General features: G+C 47.8%; 1 protein-coding gene across 1 annotated transcript in view; it reads right to left on the minus strand.

Moving 5' to 3' along the window:
• The window catches only part of SLC39A6 (solute carrier family 39 member 6), a 164,197-nt gene that overhangs the window by 28,295 nt on the left and 117,184 nt on the right, over positions 1–18,718 (minus strand). Inside the window, exon 8 of the mRNA XM_063922919.1 lies at positions 3,202–3,392. Coding sequence (XP_063778989.1) covers positions 3,202–3,392 — 191 coding nt within the window. The remainder of the gene's footprint in view (positions 1–3,201; positions 3,393–18,718) is intronic.

Consider the following 18,718-nt stretch of genomic DNA (forward strand, 5'->3'; position numbering starts at 1 on the left):
TGCGACTTTGGAATATTCAGAATCCAGCCGTGTTGCCGGAACACTTCCAGAGAAAGTGATACGCTGTTCAGCAACTGCTCTCTTGATCTCGCTTTTATGAGGAGATCGTCCAAGTACGGGATAATGGTGACCCCTTGCTTCCGCAGGAGTACCATCATTTTCGCCATTACCTTGGTAAATATTCTCGGTGCCGTGGAGAGACCAAACGGCAACGTCTGAAATTGGTAATGACAATCCTGTACCACAAATCTGAGGTACGCCTGATGAGGTGGATAAATGGGGACATGAAGGTATGCATCCTTTATGTCCAGAGACACCATAAAATCCCCCCCTTCCAGGCTTGCGATGACCGCTCCCAGCGATTCCATCTTGAACTTGAACCTTTTCAGGTATATGTTCAGGGATTTTAAATTCAATATGGGTCTGACCGAACCGTCCGGTTTCGGGACTATAAACATGGTCGAATAATAACCCCTTCCCTGTTGAAGGAGGGGAACCTTGACCACCACCTGTTGAAGATACAATTTGTGAATTGCAGTTAACACTATTTCCCTCTCGTGGGGGGGAAGCTGGTAGGGCCGATTTGAGGTATAGGTGAGGGGGCATCTCTTCGAATTCCAGCTTGTATCCCTGAGACACAATTTCTATCGCCCAGGGATCCACCTGGGAGTGAACACACCTGTGGCTGAAATTTCGAAGACGTGCCCCCACCGGGCCTAGCTCCGCCTGTAGAGCGTCATGCGGTGGATTTTGTAGAGGCCGGGGAGGACTTCTGTTCCTGGGAACTAGCTGTGTTGTGCAGCTTCTTACCTCTGCCCCTGCCTCTGGCAAGAAAGGACGCACCTCGGACTTTCTTGTTTCTTTGTGATCGAAAGGACTGCATTTGATAATACGGTGCTCTCTTAGGCTGTGAGGGAATAAAAGGCAAAAAATTTGACTTTCCAGCTGTAGCTGTGGAGACCAGGTCCGAGAGACCCTCCCCAAACAATTCCTCACCCTTGTAAGGTAAAACCTCCATATGCCTTGAGTCGGCATCACCTGTCCATTGCCGAGTCCACAGGACCCTTCTGGCAGAAATCGACATAGCATTTATTCTAGAACCCAGTAGACTAATGTCTCTTTGAGCATCTCTCATATATAGGACAGCGTCTTTAATATGCCCCAGGGTCAACAATACAGTATCCTTGTCTAAGGTATCAATTTCCTCAGATAAGCTGCTACAGCACTACACACCCAGGCCGACGCGATTACCGGCCTCAGTAAGGTACCTGAATGTGTATAAATGGACTTCAGGGTAATCTCCTGTTTGTGATCCGCAGCATCTTTGAGGGTAGCCGTATCCTGTGACGGCAGGGCTACCTTCTTGGATAAGCGTGTTAAAGCTTTGTCCACCCTAGGGGAGGATTCCCAGCGTAACCTGTCCGTTGGCTGGAAAGGATACGCCATAAGAATCCTTTTGGAAATCTGCAGTTTTTTATCTGGAGATTACCAAGCCTTTTCACATAACTCATTTAGCTCGTGTGAGGGGGGAAGGTTACCTCCGGCTTCTTTTCCCCATACATATGCACCCTCTTGTCAGGGACTGGGGTTTCCTCTGTGATATGCAACACATCCTTAATTGCTATAATCATATAACGGATGGATTTAGCCAATTTTGGCTGTAACTTTGCATCATCGTAATCGACACTGGAGTCAGAATCCATGTCGGTATCTGTGTCAACAGTTTGGGATAGTGGGCGCTTCTGAGACCCTGACGGCCTCTGCGACATAGGATCAGGCACGGGTTGGAACCCTGACTGTCCCGAGGCTTCAGCTTTTTCTAACTTTTTATGCAAGGAATTAACATTATCATTTAAAACCTTCCACATATCCATCCAATCAGGTGTCTGCGCCGTCAGCGGAGACACCACATTCATTTGCTCCCGCTCTGCTTCCACATAGCCTTCCTCATCAGACATGTCGACACAAGCGTACCGACACACCACACACACACAGGGAATGCCCTCTCTGAAGACAGTTCCCCCACAAGGCCCTTTGGAGAGACAGAGAGAGAGAGTATGCCAGCACACACCCCAGCGCTATTAACCCAGGAATAACACAGTAACTTAATGTTAACCCAGTAGTTGCTGTTTATATTGCTTTTTGCGCCTAATTATGTGCCCCCCCTCTCTTTTTACCCTTTTCTACCGTGTATCTGCAGGGGAGAGCCTGGGGAGCTTCCTCTCAGCGGAGCTGTGGAGAAAAAATGGCGCTGGTGAGTGCGGAGGAAGAAGCCCCGCCCCCTCGGCGGCGGGCTTCTGTCCCGCTTAAATATGCAATTTTTTGGCGGGGGCTCAAACATATATAAAGTGCCCAGCTGTATATATGCTTAACTTTGCCAAAAGAGGTCCCAAATGCTGCCCAGGGCGCCCCCCCCCCCCCCAGCGCGCCCTGCACCCTTACAGTGACCGAAGTATGTGTAGGTGTGTGGAGCAATGGCGCACAGCTGCAGTGCTGTGCGTTACCTCAGTGAAGAACACGGAGTCTTCTGCCGCCTGTGAAGTCTTCTTTGCTTCTCATACTCACCCGGCTTCTGTCTTCCGGCTCTGCGAGGGGGAAGGCGGCGCGGCTCCGGGACCGGACGGCGAGGGTGAGATCCTGCGTACCGATCCCTCTGGAGCTAATGGTGTCCAGTAGCCTAAGAAGCAGGACCTAGCTTCAGAGAGTAGGACTGCTTCTCTCCCCTCAGTCCCACGATGCAGGGTGTCTGTTGCCAGCAGAGCTCCCTGAATATAAAAAACCTAACAAAATACTTTCTCTCAGAAAACTCAGGAGAGCTCACTGAAAAGCACCCAGCCAGTCTGGGCACAGTATCAAACTGAGGTCTGGAGGAGGGGCATAGATTAAGGAGCCAGTGCACACCAGAACCTAAATTCTTTCTTAAAGTGCCCATGTCTCCTGCGGAGCCCGTCTATTCCCCATGGTCCTTACGGAGTCCCCAGCATCCACTAGGATGTTAGAGAAATGAGCAATAAATCTCTTTCCTTGCTCTAATGCACTGAGGCAGGATCGGCTAGCAAGTGGCTTTAGAAATACAAACTAAAAGGAAGAGGCTATTTTAAACTGTACATCTAACCCGGACTAGTAGTCGAAACAGTCTCTGTAATTTAAACCATATTTGAATACATAGAGATTGAGATGTCATTGACAGTATGCACTTACCATATCAACAAAAGCCATATACATGAATAACCCTGCTGTAAGGGCAAAGATCCACACTGAAATATTCTCTGCATATTGGCCTATGAGAATGCCAGTTATCATACCAAGGTATGCCAGCATTGCAGACAGCGCATTGTATAACACAGCTTGCTTTACAGTCATACCAGCTTTCAGCAGGATGGCAAAGTCACCTAGAAATACAAATAATGTTATGTCAAACCCAAAAAGACAAAACATCTATCACAGATTAGCATTTTAAACAATAATATGTCGGGTCAAGGGGAAAAAAAGAAAAGAAAAAATAATGTCTGTGACAAGCATGTACTTTTTTTTCTTTTTAATTAAAAACACACATACATCATATATTTTTGTACATAGGGAAAATAGGTCACTGAGGAGTTTGGCGTCCCCCTACATTTGATGCAGTATAATCAGGATTTTGGTACTTACCGATAAATCCCTTTCTCCGATTCCACAGGGGCCACTGGAGTGCAGATACAATGAGGAAATAGTAGGCAGTAACTGGGAGCTGGCACTTTAAATTTATAACCATGTGACTAGCTCCTCCCCTACTATGTAACCCCTCCAAGCCAGTCTAGTGAAAACTGTGCCCGAGGAGAGCTGGAAAAGACCAACGGTAAAGTAGAGGAGGTTCGCTAAGTCAACTAAAACAAGATAATACCCAGGAAACCTGGAAACATAGTGATAGGGTAATAGGAACAAAACGAGCAGTCACACAGTGACCTGCAACCCGACCAGCCCCTGTGGAATCGGAGAAAGGGATTTATCGGTAAGTACCAAAATCCTGATTTCTCCTTCATCCACTAGGGGCCACTGGAGTTCAGATACAATGGGGACGTCCCAAAGCTCCCAAAACGGGAGGGAGAGCGCTGAGAGTCCTGCAAAAACCGCTCGGCCAACCAGTGACACAGAGGCCGCAAAAAAGTCAAATCCGTTAAACGTGATCAACGTATGATGACCCGCCTAAGCGGCATCGTAACATAAAGCCTTCATGGAAACCCCGTGGGCGGCCGCCCCCGAAGGTCCCCCAGGGTGCGCGGAGTGTGCAGAAATGGAAAACGGAGGCTCTCGAGCAACCGCCAAATAAGATTGTCTAATGGTCAGATGTATCCAACAGCCCCACTTATGATGGGAGCCCAGCAATTCAGGACGGGAGCCTCGTACAGAAAACAAGGAAGAAAACAATTTGTCGAATAGCCGAAGACCTCTGTAGAGAGAGCCGGCGGGCCCTGACAAAATTCAAAGAAGGCCGAAAACACAAGTGTTAGAGTTACATGAAAAGCGGACATCACACCTGGAAGAAACGACCTCTGAGTATGAAACTCAGCCGTAACCCTAGTCTAAAGGGGGGGTGCCAAAGAGAGCCCGAACTTACGGCAGTCAGGCTAATTTCCTTTGGAAGAAAACCGAAAGAGCAGAGATCTGAAATTCAGGTCAACCTAGTCAAAGTGCAACCGAGCAAACCACCCGGAGAAAACCAAAGAAGACGGCGAATTGAAAAACCAAAAGGGGAGAACCCTTGCCATCCACACTAGGCCACAAAGTTTCCAAAAGTGGCAAGAGAAGAGGTAACAGACTTCCGAAATCGGGGCCCAGTAGGTATACCCGAACTAGGGAACTCTGTACTTCTGAGGTCTCATGAACAGTCACGCCTTTAAACGAAACCAGAGTAAGACTGAAGAAAAAAAAAGGACCCTGTTGAAGTAGACCGTCCCGCAGAGGTAGGAGCCAAGGCTCCTCTACTGAACAACAGGTGCAGGGTGGACCTTCAAGTCATGCGCGGTCAAAATGAAGTCACCGGGAGGACTAGCGCGCATTCTTCTCTCATGTGTTGCAGAAAATGAGGTAGAAATGGAAAAGGAGGAAAGATAGACTAACCCGAAACTCCAAGGAGCCGTGAGGGCATCCTCAGCCACTGTCGCCAGATCTGACGTCCGAGAGTAGTAAAGGGTTGAAGTGTCAGTCGGAACACCATGAGGTCGATCCGAAATCTCCACCAACCGCGGACCAGCTGACAAAACTCCGGGGAGTGTCCACTCACCCGTGTGCCTGACCTGGCGGTTTGACCTGGAATTAAGATTGTTGTCCTCTGCTCAGAGGAGAATGTAGGCGACCTCTCTCAGCGCCGCAACTTGGCTGAAGAGAGGAGGAACTTATCCCGAGGAAGGAAAAATCCTCTGACGGACAGAGTTGAGAACCGTCAACAAGGAGAATCAATGGGACCCGTGTCGAATCAGAAGATCCTGGATCCTCCGGATATTCAGAAGCAATCTAATCTGCAGAGTGGTTTTCCAGCAGTTGATTGTCCAATTAGGGAACAAACGTCACTCCAGCCCTTTGAAAAATAGCCATCCTGTGATCTTCATGAACACGGTGGGAGCGGAAGAGAGACCGAATTGAAAGGTCTGACAGTGGAAATGAGTATTTTGTACTATGAATCTGAGAAAAACCAGATGAGGAAACCCAAAGGAAATCAGTAAACAGGCATCCCTGAAAACAAAGGATGCGTAAAACCTTTTTTTTTTTTTTTTTACTGAAAGGATTCTAAGGCCAGAACAGGCCTGGCTGAGCCAACTGACTTCGGCACGGGAAAAGAAAAACAAAGGCCTGAGAAAATGCCCCGATTCCAATGATGTGTGAAAACAGGGATCAGCACCCTTGCAATCAGAAGCATCTGAAGCGCCTCCTGCAGTATGACTCTCTTGTCATCGTAAACCGGCCGACCCATGGTGAGGGATCCCTGAGACGGTTGGACTCCAAAATAGTCTGTAACCGCCCAAGCATACCCAGGTCTCCCAGAAAGATCACAGACCTGCTCCCACCCTGGGACCTCCCAGGTGGTAGGAAAGTCCGACCTGCGGTGGGTGTGTTGGAGGACCTACAAACAGACTGGTCCGAGGATGCTGAACCTCTGCTTCAGCCCTTTACCTGGAGATCCCTTGGTGACGGAGATACCGCCCCTGTCATGGACTCGAAACCTGGAAAGGGCACGGCAAGATCTAAAGGAAAGACCGGTAAAGGTCAGTCTTGGAGCTGGAGTAGCAGTAGGGGAAAGAAAAGTGGACTTACCCCCAATGGTCAGAGAAATCATGCAGGAAGTTCCTTCTCGTGAACCTGCTGCCCATTAGGATTCGATGTTCGCCTGTCACTGTCGCAGCCCCAGAGGTCGTGGGTTAAGACAGCCCAAGCAAAAATGCAGGCTCCTAGTATACAGACGTGGAGACCTCAAAAGAATATAAAGCAGAATCGTGACTCTGATCTGTCCCAAAGAATCAGTTGATCCTGATGCAAATCATCCTGTAACCTAGAGGACAATTGTTCCACAACCTACCTGCTCCGGACAAGGTAGAACCCCTGCTGTCGCATACGTCTCTCAGGTGGATCCCTCAGCAAGGTTGCCCCAGGAAAACGGCAGCTTGTTGGACCGGCGATACATAGAGGGGTATACCTTGGAGAGGTTCTGATATCGTTTCCTGCCGTCTGCGGGGAAGGGATAGGAAAACAAACATTGTTTGATATGAGACACTGGTTCTGACTCCACCGAAAACAGACACCATCAGTATCCTGGACATCTCTCGCCTCCTTAAAGAGAGGCCTCTCAACCGCAGAGTCGTGTAACATGGAAGGTTAGCAAGGTTCTTTTAGAAACCTGGAGAGGAGAAATTACGTACAAGGTCTCTGGTTAACAGTGACATTACCTGCATAAGCTGAGCTGTTCAAACAGGAGCGTCCTGCAGCTGCGTGGAGGGCTAAGCAGATGGCTCCACCGCATAATTCACACCTAAGAGGGATTTCTCTGACTGTCCCAGGTGAGACAAACGAAAAGGTGGGTTAAAGAAGCGTAGCCCTATGTAATGTCTGCACTATAACGTGCAGTGACAGATACATTTCAAATAAACATTCTGAAGCAGCGGAGACATGAACCGGTAGAGCTGCGCTGCGGGACAGGAGTTTTAGCCACTAGGTTATGAGAGCTCCCCTTAAGGTTTCTTTTTTTTTATTTTATTTTTTGTGTCCCCGCTACTAGCGTACTGAGCCACAGCGGCTATTTGTCTGATGCCACACACAGTCCCCCAAATTACAAATAGCATTATTACCAAGTGAAACTAAGGAATAATAAAGGGAAAGCAACACCCGTGTATGTAGTGTACTGCAACACATGTTTCTCGGAGGCTCCGCAGGTTTCCCGAAATGGCGGCCCGCCTGCGAGAAAAGGGGAAAATGTTATGTGGCCAGAGCTCTGTTTAAACCCATGCAAGCACGGGGAGAACACACAAACTCCACACAGATAGGGCCACGGTTGGAATTGAACCCATGACCCCAGCGCTGCGAGGCCGCAACGCTAACGATAACACCATCCGTGCTACCCTTGGAAATGTGAACCCAGGTCTGTGTTATTATAAAACATCGCAGAAGTCTTTGTACTCTCCACTATATATGGTATTGCATATACATACATATATACACTAGAGATGAGCGCCGGAAATTTTTCGGGTTTTGTGTTTTGGTTTTGGGTTCGGTTCCGCGGCCGTGTTTTGGGTTCGACCGCGTTTTGGCAAAACCTCACCGAATTTTTTTTTGTCGGATTCGGGTGTGTTTTGGATTCGGGTGTTTTTTTCAAAAAACCCTAAAAAACAGCTTAAATCATAGAATTTGGGGGTCATTTTGATCCCAAAGTATTATTAACCTCAAAAACCATAATTTCCACTCATTTTCAGTCTATTCTGAATACCTCACACCTCACAATATTATTTTTAGTCCTAAAATTTGCACCGAGGTCGCTGTGTGAGTAAGATAAGCGACCCTAGTGGCCGACACAAACACCGGGCCCATCTAGGAGTGGCACTGCAGTGTCACGCAGGATGTCCCTTCCAAAAAACCCTCCCCAAACAGCACATGACGCAAAGAAAAAAAGAGGCGCAATGAGGTAGCTGACTGTGTGAGTAAGATAAGCGACCCTAGTGGCCGACACAAACACCGGGCCCATCTAGGAGTGGCACTGCAGTGTCACGCAGGATGTCCCTTCCAAAAAACCCTCCCCAAACAGCACATGACGCAAAGAAAAAAAGAGGCGCAATGAGGTAGCTGACTGTGTGAGTAAGATAAGCGACCCTAGTGGCCGACACAAACACCGGGCCCATCTAGGAGTGGCACTGCAGTGTCACGCAGGATGTCCCTTCCAAAAAACTCTCCCCAAACAGCACATGACGCAAAGAAAAAAAGAGGCGCAATGAGGTAGCTATGTGAGTAAGATAAGCGACCCTAGTGGCCGACACAAACACCGGGCCCATCTAGGAGTGGCACTGCAGTGTCACGCAGGATGTCCCTTCCAAAAAACCCTCCCCAAACAGCACATGACGCAAAGAAAAAAAGAGGCGCAATGAGGTAGCTGACTGTGTGAGTAAGATAAGCGACCCTAGTGGCCGACACAAACACCGGGCCCATCTAGGAGTGGCACTGCAGTGTCACGCAGGATGTCCCTTCCAAAAAACCCTCCCCAAACAGCACATGACGCAAAGAAAAAAAGAGGCGCAATGAGGTAGCTGACTGTGTGAGTAAGATAAGCGACCCTAGTGGCCGACACAAACACCGGGCCCATCTAGGAGTGGCACTGCAGTGTCACGCAGGATGTCCCTTCCAAAAAACCCTCCCCAAACAGCACATGACGCAAAGAAAAAAAGAGGCGCAATGAGGTAGCTGACTGTGTGAGTAAGATAAGCGACCCTAGTGGCCGACACAAACACCGGGCCCATCTAGGAGTGGCACTGCAGTGTCACGCAGGATGTCCCTTCCAAAAAACCCTCCCCAAACAGCACATGACGCAAAGAAAAAAAGAGGCGCAATGAGGTAGCTGACTGTGTGAGTAAGATAAGCGACCCTAGTGGCCGACACAAACACCGGGCCCATCTAGGAGTGGCACTGCAGTGTCACGCAGGATGGCCCTTCCAAAAAACCCTCCCCAAACAGCACATGATGCAAAGAAAAATAAAAGAAAAAAGAGGTGCAAGATGGAATTGTCCTTGGGCCCTCCCACCCACCCTTATGTTGTATAAACAAAACAGGACATGCACACTTTAACCAACCCATCATTTCAGTGACAGGGTCTGCCACACGACTGTGACTGATATGACGGGTTGGTTTGGACCCCCCCCCAAAAAAGAAGCAATTAATCTCTCCTTGCACAAACTGGCTGTACAGAGGCAAGATGTCCACCTCATCATCATCCTCCGATATATCACCGTGTACATCCCCCTCCTCACAGATTATCAATTCGTCCCCACTGGAATCCACCATCTCAGCTCCCTGTGTACTTTGTGGAGGCAATTGCTGCTGGTCAATGTCTCCGCGGAGGAATTGATTATAATTCATTTTAATGAACATCATCTTCTCCACATTTTCTGGATGTAACCTCGTACGCCGATTGCTGACAAGGTGAGCGGCGGCACTAAACACTCTTTCGGAGTACACACTTGTGGGAGGGCAACTTAGGTAGAATAAAGCCAGTTTGTGCAAGGGCCTCCAAATTGCCTCTTTTTCCTGCCAGTATAAGTACGGACTGTGTGACGTGCCTACTTGGATGCGGTCACTCATATAATCCTCCACCATTCTTTCAATGGGGAGAGAATCATATGCAGTGACAGTAGACGACATGTCCGTAATCGTTGTCAGGTCCTTCAGTCCGGACCAGATGTCAGCATCAGCAGTCGCTCCAGACTGCCCTGCATCACCGCCAGCGGGTGGGCTCGGAATTCTGAGCCTTTTCCTCGCACCCCCAGTTGCGGGAGAATGTGAAGGAGGAGATGTTGACAGGTCGCGTTCCGCTTGACTTGACAATTTTCTCACCAGCAGGTCTTTCAACCCCAGCAGACTTGTGTCTGCCGGAAAGAGATCCAAGGTAGGCTGTAAATCTAGGATCGAGCATGGTGGCCAAAATGTAGTGCTCTGATTTCAACAGATTGACCACCCGTGAATCCTTGTTAAGCGAATTAAGGGCTCCATCCACAAGTCCCACATGCCTAGCGGAATCGCTCCGTGTTAGCTCCTCCTTCAATGTCTCCAGCTTCTTCTGCAAAAGCCTGATGAGGGGAATGACCTGACTCAGGCTGGCAGTGTCTGAACTGACTTCACGTGTGGCAAGTTCAAAGGGCATCAGAACCTTGCACAACGTTGAAATCATTCTCCACTGCGCTTGAGACAGGTGCATTCCACCTCCTATATCGTGCTCAATTGTATAGGCTTGAATGGCCTTTTGCTGCTCCTCCAACCTCTGAAGCATATAGAGGGTTGAATTCCACCTCGTTACCACTTCTTGCTTCAGATGATTGCAGGGCAGGTTCAGTAGTTTTTGGTGGTGCTCCAGTCTTCTGTACGTGGTGCCTGTACGCCGAAAGTGTCCCGCAATTCTTCTGGCCACCGACAGCATCTCTTGCACGCCCCTGTCGTTTTTTAAAAAATTCTGCACCACCAAATTCAAGGTATGTGCAAAACATGGGACGTGCTGGAATTTGCCCATATTTAATGCACACACAATATTGCTGGCGTTGTCCAATGCCACAAATCCACAGGAGAGTCCAATTGGGGTAAGCCATTCCGCGATGATCTTCCTCAGTTGCCGTAAGAGGTTTTCAGCTGTGTGCGTATTCTGGAAACCGGTGATACAAAGCGTAGCCTGCCTAGGAAAGAGTTGGCGTTTGCGAGATGCTGCTACTGGTGCCGCCGCTGCTGTTCTTGCGGCGGGAGTCCATACATCTACCCAGTGGGCTGTCACAGTCATATAGTCCTGACCCTGCCCTGCTCCACTTGTCCACATGTCCGTGGTTAAGTGGACATTGGGTACAACTGCATTTTTTAGGACACTGGTGAGTCTTTTTCTGACGTCCGTGTACATTATCGGTATCGCCTGCCTAGAGAAGTGGAACCTAGATGGTATTTGGTAACGGGGGCACACTGCCTCAATAAATTGTCTAGTTCCCTGTGAACTAACGGCGGATACCGGACGCACGTCTAACACCAACATAGTTGTCAAGGCCTCAGTTATCCGCTTTGCAGCAGGATGACTGCTGTGATATTTCATCTTCCTCGCAAAGGACTGTTGAACAGTCAATTGCTTACTGGAAGTAGTACAAGTGGGCTTACGACTTCCCCTCTGGGATGACCATCGACTCCCAGCAGCAACAACAGCAGCGCCAGCAGCAGTAGGCGTTACACGCAAGGATGCATCGGAGGAATCCCAGGCAGGAGAGGAATCAGAATTGCCAGTGACATGGCCTGCAGGACTATTGGCATTCCTGGGGAAGGAGGAAATTGACACTGAGGGAGTTGGTGGGGTGGTTTGCGTGAGCTTGGTTACAAGAGGAAGGGATTTACTGGTCAGTGGACTGCTTCCGCTGTCGGCCAAAGTTTTTGAACTTGTCACTGACTTATTATGAATGCGCTGCAGGTGACGTATAAGGGAGGATGTTCCGAGGTGGTTAACGTCCTTACCCCTACTTATTACAGCTTGACAAAGGGAACACACGGCTTGACAAATGTTGTCCGCATTTCTGGTGAAATACTTCCACACCGAAGAGCTGATTTTTTTGGTATTTTCACCAGGCATGTCAACGGCCATATTCCTCCCACGGACAACAGGTGTCTCCCCGGGTGCCTGACTTAAACAAACCACCTCACCATCAGAATCCTCCTGGTCAATTTCCTCCCCAGCGCCAGCAACACCCATATCCTCCTCATCCTGGTGTACTTCAACACTGACATCTTCAATCTGACTATCAGGAACTGGACTGCGGGTGCTCCTTCCAGCACTTGCAGGGGGCGTGCAAATGGTGGAAGGCGCATGCTCTTCACGTCCAGTGTTGGGAAGGTCAGGCATCGCAACCGACACAATTGGACTCTCCTTGTGGATTTGGGATTTCGAAGAACGCACAGTTCTTTGCTGTGCTTTTTCCAGCTTGAGTCTTTTCATTTTTCTAGCAAGAGGCTGAGTGCTTCCATCCTCATGTGAAGCTGAACCACTAGCCATGAACATAGGCCAGGGCCTCAGCCGTTCCTTGCCACTCCGTGTGGTAAATGGCATATTGGCAAGTTTACGCTTCTCCTCCGACAATTTTATTTTAGGTTTTGGAGTCCATTTTTTTACTGATATTTGGTGTTTTGGATTTGACATGCTCTGTACTATGACATTGGGCATCGGCCTTGGCAGACGACGTTGCTGGCATTTCATCGTCTCGGCCATGACTAGTGGCAGCAGCTTCAGCACGAGGTGGAAGTGGATCTTGATCTTTCCCTAATTTTGGAACCTCAACATTTTTGTTCTCCATATTTTAATAGGCACAACTAAAAGGCACCTCAGGTAAACAATGGAGATGGATGGATACTAGTATACAATTATGGATGGACTGCCGAGTGCCGACACAGAGGTAGCTACAGCCGTGGACTACCGTACTGTACTGTGTCTGCTGCTAATATAGACTGGATGATAATGAGATGTAGTATGTATAAAGAAGAAAGAAAAAAAAACCACGGGTAGGTGGTATACAATTATGGACGGACTGCCGAGTGCCGACACAGAGGTAGCTACAGCCGTGGACTACCGTACTGTACTGTGTCTGCTGCTAATATAGACTGGATGATAATGAGATGTAGTATGTATAAAGAAGAAAGAAAAAAAAACCACGGGTAGGTGGTATACAATTATGGACGGACTGCCGAGTGCCGACACAGAGGTAGCTACAGCCGTGGACTACCGTACTGTACTGTGTCTGCTGCTAATATAGACTGGATGATAATGAGATGTAGTATGTATAAAGAAGAAAGAAAAAAAAACCACGGGTAGGTGGTATACAATTATGGACGGACTGCCGAGTGCCGACACAGAGGTAGCTACAGCCGTGGACTACCGTACTGTACTGTGTCTGCTGCTAATATAGACTGGATGATAATGAGATGTAGTATGTATAAAGAAGAAAGAAAAAAAAACCACGGGTAGGTGGTATACAATTATGGATGGACTGCCGAGTGCCGACACAGAGGTAGCTACAGCCGTGGACTACCGTACTGTACTGTGTCTGCTGCTAATATAGACTGGATGATAATGAGATGTAGTATGTATAAAGAAGAAAGAAAAAAAAACCACGGGTAGGTGGTATACAATTATGGACGGACTGCCGAGTGCCGACACAGAGGTAGCTACAGCCGTGGACTACCGTACTGTACTGTGTCTGCTGCTAATATAGACTGGTTGATAATGAGATGTAGTATGTATAAAGAAGAAAGAAAAAAAAAACCACGGGTAGGTGGTATACAATTATGGATGGACTGCCGAGTGCCGACACAGAGGTAGCTACAGCCGTGAACTACCGTACTGTGTCTGCTGCGACTGGATGATAAATAATGATATAAAAAATATATATATCACTACTGCAGCCGGACAGGTATATATTATATAATGACGGACCTGCTGGACACTGTCTGTCAGCAGAATGAGTTTTTTATAGAATAAAAAAAAAAACACCAGACAAGTCACACGACGAGTGTTTAACTTTTTCAGGCATTCACAATATAGTATACTATACTGGTGGTCAGTGTGGTCAGGTCACTGGTCAGTCACACTGGCAGTGGCACTCCTGCAGCAAAAGTGTGCACTGTTTAATTTTAATAATATGTACTCCTGGCTCCTGCTATAACCTATAACTGCTCCCCAGTCTCCCCCACAATTAAGCTGTGTGAGCACAGTCAGATATTATACATAGATGATGCAGCACACTGGGCTGAGCACAGATATGGTATGTGACTGAGTCACTGTGTATCGTTTTTTTCAGGCAGAGAACGGATTATATTAAATAAAACTGCACTGGTGGTCACTGGTCAGTGGTCAGTCACTAGTAAACTCTGCACTCTCTAGTACTCCTAAGCTCCAGTAAATCAAGTGTCTGTCTCAATCTCACTCTCTCTCTTCTAATCTAAATGGAGAGGACGCCAGCCACGTCCTCTCCCTATCAATCTCAATGCACGTGTGAAAATGGCGGCGACGCGCGGCTCCTTATATAGAATCCGAGTCTCGCGATAGAATCCGAGCCTCGCGAGAATCCGACAGCGTCATAATGACGTTCGGGCGCGCTCGGGTTAACCGAGCAAGGCGGGAAGATCCGAGTCGCTCGGATCCGTGAAAAAAAAGCTGAAGTTCGGGCGGGTTCGGATTCCGAGGAACCGAACCCGCTCATCTCTAATATACACCCTATACACGTGTGTGTGTATATATATATATATATATATATATGTGTATATATATATATATATATATATATATATATATATATATATATATATATATATATATATATATATATATATATATAAGATGGGGTGTGACGGACGGCACTCCAGCATGTAGATAAATCAAACAGAAGACGAAAGTAGTAGCTACTACTTTGGTCTTCTGTTTGGTTTATCTACATGCTGGAGTGCCGTCCGTCACACCCCATCTTACATTGCTCTTTGGAAAGGCACCCAGACTGGCTGATCATAGTTTTATTGGAGTGCCGGACACCAACCCTGTCTGTGTGTATAATATATATATATATATACATACATACATATACACACACATACATACATACATACATACATATACATACATACATACAGGTTGAGTATCCCATATCCAAATATCCGAAATACGGAATATTCCGAAATACGGACTTTTTTGAGTGAGATAGTGAAACTTGTTTTTTGATGGCTCAATGTGCTCAAACCTTGTTTAATACACAAAGTTATTAAAAATATTGTATTAAATGACCTTCAGGCTGTGTGTGGAAGGTGTATAAGAAACATAAATGAATTGTGTGAATGTACACAAACTTTGTTTAATGCACAAAATTATAAAAAATATTGGCTAAAATGACCTTCAGGCTGTGTGTATAAGGTGTATATGAAACAAATACATTCTGTGCTTAGACTTGGGTCCCATCACCATGATATCTCATTATGGTATGCAATTATTCCAAAATATGGAAAAATCCCATATCCAAAATACCTCTGGTCCCAAGCATTTTGGATAAGTGATACTCAACCTGTATATATATATATATATATATATATATATACACACACACACACAGTGAACCCAATAGGGTAGATAAAATAAGAATTTACTTACCGATAATTCTATTTCTCGTAGTCCGTAGTGGATGCTGGGAACTCCGTAAGGACCATGGGGAATAGCGGCTCCGCAGGAGACTGGGCACAAAAGTAAAAGCTTTAGGACTACCTGGTGTGCACTGGCTCCTCCCCCTATGACCCTCCTCCAAGCCTCAGTTAGGATACTGTGCCCGGACGAGCGTACACAATAAGGAAGGATTTTGAATCCCAGGTAAGACTCATACCAGCCACACCAATCACACCGTACAACCTGTGATCTGAACCCAGTTAACAGCATGATAACAGAGGAGCCTCTGAAAAGATGGCTCACAACAATAATAACCCGATTTTTGTAACAATAACTATGTACAAGTATTGCAGACAATCCGCACTTGGGATGGGCGCCCAGCATCCACTACGGACTACGAGAAATAGAATTATCGGTAAGTAAATTCTTATTTTCTCTGACGTCCTAGTGGATGCTGGGAACTCCGTAAGGACCATGGGGATTATACCAAAGCTCCCAAACGGGCGGGAGAGTGCGGATGACTCTGCAGCACCGAATGAGAGAACTCAAGGTCCTCCTCAGCCAGGGTATCAAATTTGTAGAATTTAGCAAACGTGTTTGCCCCTGACCAAGTAGCTGCTCGGCAAAGTTGTAAAGCCGAGACCCCTCGGGCAGCCGCCCAAGATGAGCCCACCTTCCTTGTGGAATGGGCTTTTACAGATTTTGGCTGTGGCAGGCCTGCCACAGAATGTGCAAGCTGAATTGTACTACAAATCCAACGAGCAATAGTTTGCTTAGAAGCAGGAGCACCCAGCTTGTTGGGTGCATACAGGATAAACAGCGAGTCAGATTTCCTGACTCCAGCCGTCCTGGAAACGGATATTTTCAGGGCCCTGACTACGTCCAGCAACTTGGAGTCCTCCAAGTCCCTAGTAGCCGCAGGTACCACAATAGGCTGGTTCAAGTGAAACGCTGAAACCACCTTAGGGAGAAATTGAGGACGAGTCCTCAATTCTGCCCTGTCCGTATGAAAAATTAGGTAAGGGCTTTTATAGGATAAAGCCGCCAATTCTGAGACACGCCTGGCTGAAGCCAGGGCTAACAGCATTACTACTTTCCAAGTGAGATATTTTAAGTCCACAGTGGAGAGTGGTTCAAACCAATGTGATTTTAGGAACCCCAAAACAACATTGAGATCCCAAGGTGCCACTGGAGGCACAAAAGGAGGCTGTATATGCAGTACCCCCTTGACAAACGTCTGAACTTCAGGAACTGAAGCCAGTTCTTTCTGGAAAAAAATCGACAGGGCCGAAATTTTAACCTTAATGGACCCTAATTTTAGGCCCATAGACAGTCCTGTTTGCAGGAAATGCAGGAAACGACCCAGTTGAAATTCCTCTGTAGGGGCCTTCCTGGCCTCGCACCACGCAACATATTTACGCCAAATACGGTGATAATGCTGTACGGTTACATCCTTCCTGGCTTTGATCAGGGTAGGGATGACTTCATCCGGAATGCCTTTTTCCTTCAGGATCCGGCGTTCAACCGCCATGCCGTCAAACGCAGCCGCGGTAAGTCTTGGAACAGACAGGGTCCCTGCTGGAGCAGGTCCTTTCTTAGAGGTAGAGGCCACGGGTCCTCTGTGAGCATTTCTTGAAGTTCCGGGTACCAAGTCCTTCTTGGCCAATCCGGAGCCACGAGTATAGTCCTTAATCCTCTCCTTCTTATGATTCTCAGTACCTTGGGTATGAGAGGCAGAGGAGGGAACACATACACTGACTGGTACACCCACGGTGTTACCAGAGCGTCCACAGCTATTGCCTGAGGGTCCCTTGACCTGGCGCAATACCTGTCTAGTTTTTTGTTGAGGCGGGACGCCATCATGTCCACCTTTGGTTTTTCCCAACGGTTCACAATCATGTGGAAGACTTCTGGGTGAAGTCCCCACTCCCCCGGGTGGAGGTCGTGTCTGCTGAGGAAGTCTGCTTCCCAGTTGTCCACTCCCGGAATGAACACTGCTGACAGTGCTATCACATGATTTTCCGCCCAGCGAAGAATCCTTGCAACTTCTGTCATTGCCCTCCTGCTTCTTGTGCCGCCCTGTCTGTTTACGTGGGCGACTGCCGTGATGTTGTCTGACTGGATCAGCACCGGCTGACCTTGAAGCAGAGGTCTTGCTAGGCTTAGAGCATTGTAGATGGCCCTTAGCTCCAGGATATTTATGTGAAGTAATGTCTCCAGGCTTGACCACAAGCCCTGGAAATTTCTTCCCTGTGTGACTGCTCCCCAGCCTCTCAGGCTGGCATCCGTGGTCACCAGGACCCAGTCCTGAATGCCGAATCTGCGGCCCTCTAGAAGATGAGCACTCTGCAACCACCACAGGAGAGACACCCTTGTCCTTGGTGACAAGATTATCCGCTGATGCATCTGAAGATGCGACCCGGACCATTTGTCTAGCAGATCCCACTGGAAGGTTCTTGCGTGGAATCTGCCGAATGGGATTGCTTCGTAAGAAGCCACCATCTTTCCCAGGACCCTTGTGCATTGATGCACTGAGACTTGGCCTGGTTTTAGGAGATTTCTGACTAGTTTGGATAACTCCCTGGCTTTCTCCTCCGGGAGAAACATCTTTTTCTGGACTGTGTCCAGGATCATCCCTAGGAATAGAAGTCGTGTCGTCGGGATCAGCTGTGATTTTGGAATATTGAGAATCCAACCGTGCTGGCGCAGCACTATCTGAGATAGTGCTACCCCGACTTCCAACTGTTCCCTGGATCTTGCCCTTATCAGGAGATCGTCCAAGTAAGGGATAACTAAAACTCCCTTCCTTCGAAGGAGTATCATCATTTCGGCCATTACCTTGGTAAAGACCCGGGGTGCCGTGGACAATCCAAACGGCAGCGTCTGAAACAGATAGTGACAGTTCTGTACCACAAACCTGAGGTACCCTTGGTGAGAAGGGTAAATTGGGACATGTAGGTAAGCATCATTGATGTCCAGAGACACCATATAGTCCCCTTCTTCCAGGTTTGCAATCACTGCTCTGAGTGACTCCATCTTGAATTTGAACCTTTGTATGTAAGTGTTCAAGGATTTTAGGTTTAAAATTGGTCTCACCGAGCCGTCCGGCTTCGGTACCACAAATAGTGTGGAATAGTACCCCTTTCCCTGTTGTAGGAGGGGTACCTTGATTATCACCTGCTGGGAATACAGCTTGTGAATGGCTTCCAATACTGCCTCCCTATCTGAGGGAGACGTCGGTAAAGCAGACTTTAGAAAACGGCGAGGGGGAGACGTCTCGAATTCCAATTTGTACCCCTGAGATACCACTTGAAGGATCCAGGGGTCCACTTG

This window comes from Pseudophryne corroboree, chromosome 5 (genome assembly GCF_028390025.1).
Source record: "Pseudophryne corroboree isolate aPseCor3 chromosome 5, aPseCor3.hap2, whole genome shotgun sequence".
NCBI classification, from domain to species: Eukaryota; Metazoa; Chordata; class Amphibia; order Anura; family Myobatrachidae; genus Pseudophryne; species Pseudophryne corroboree.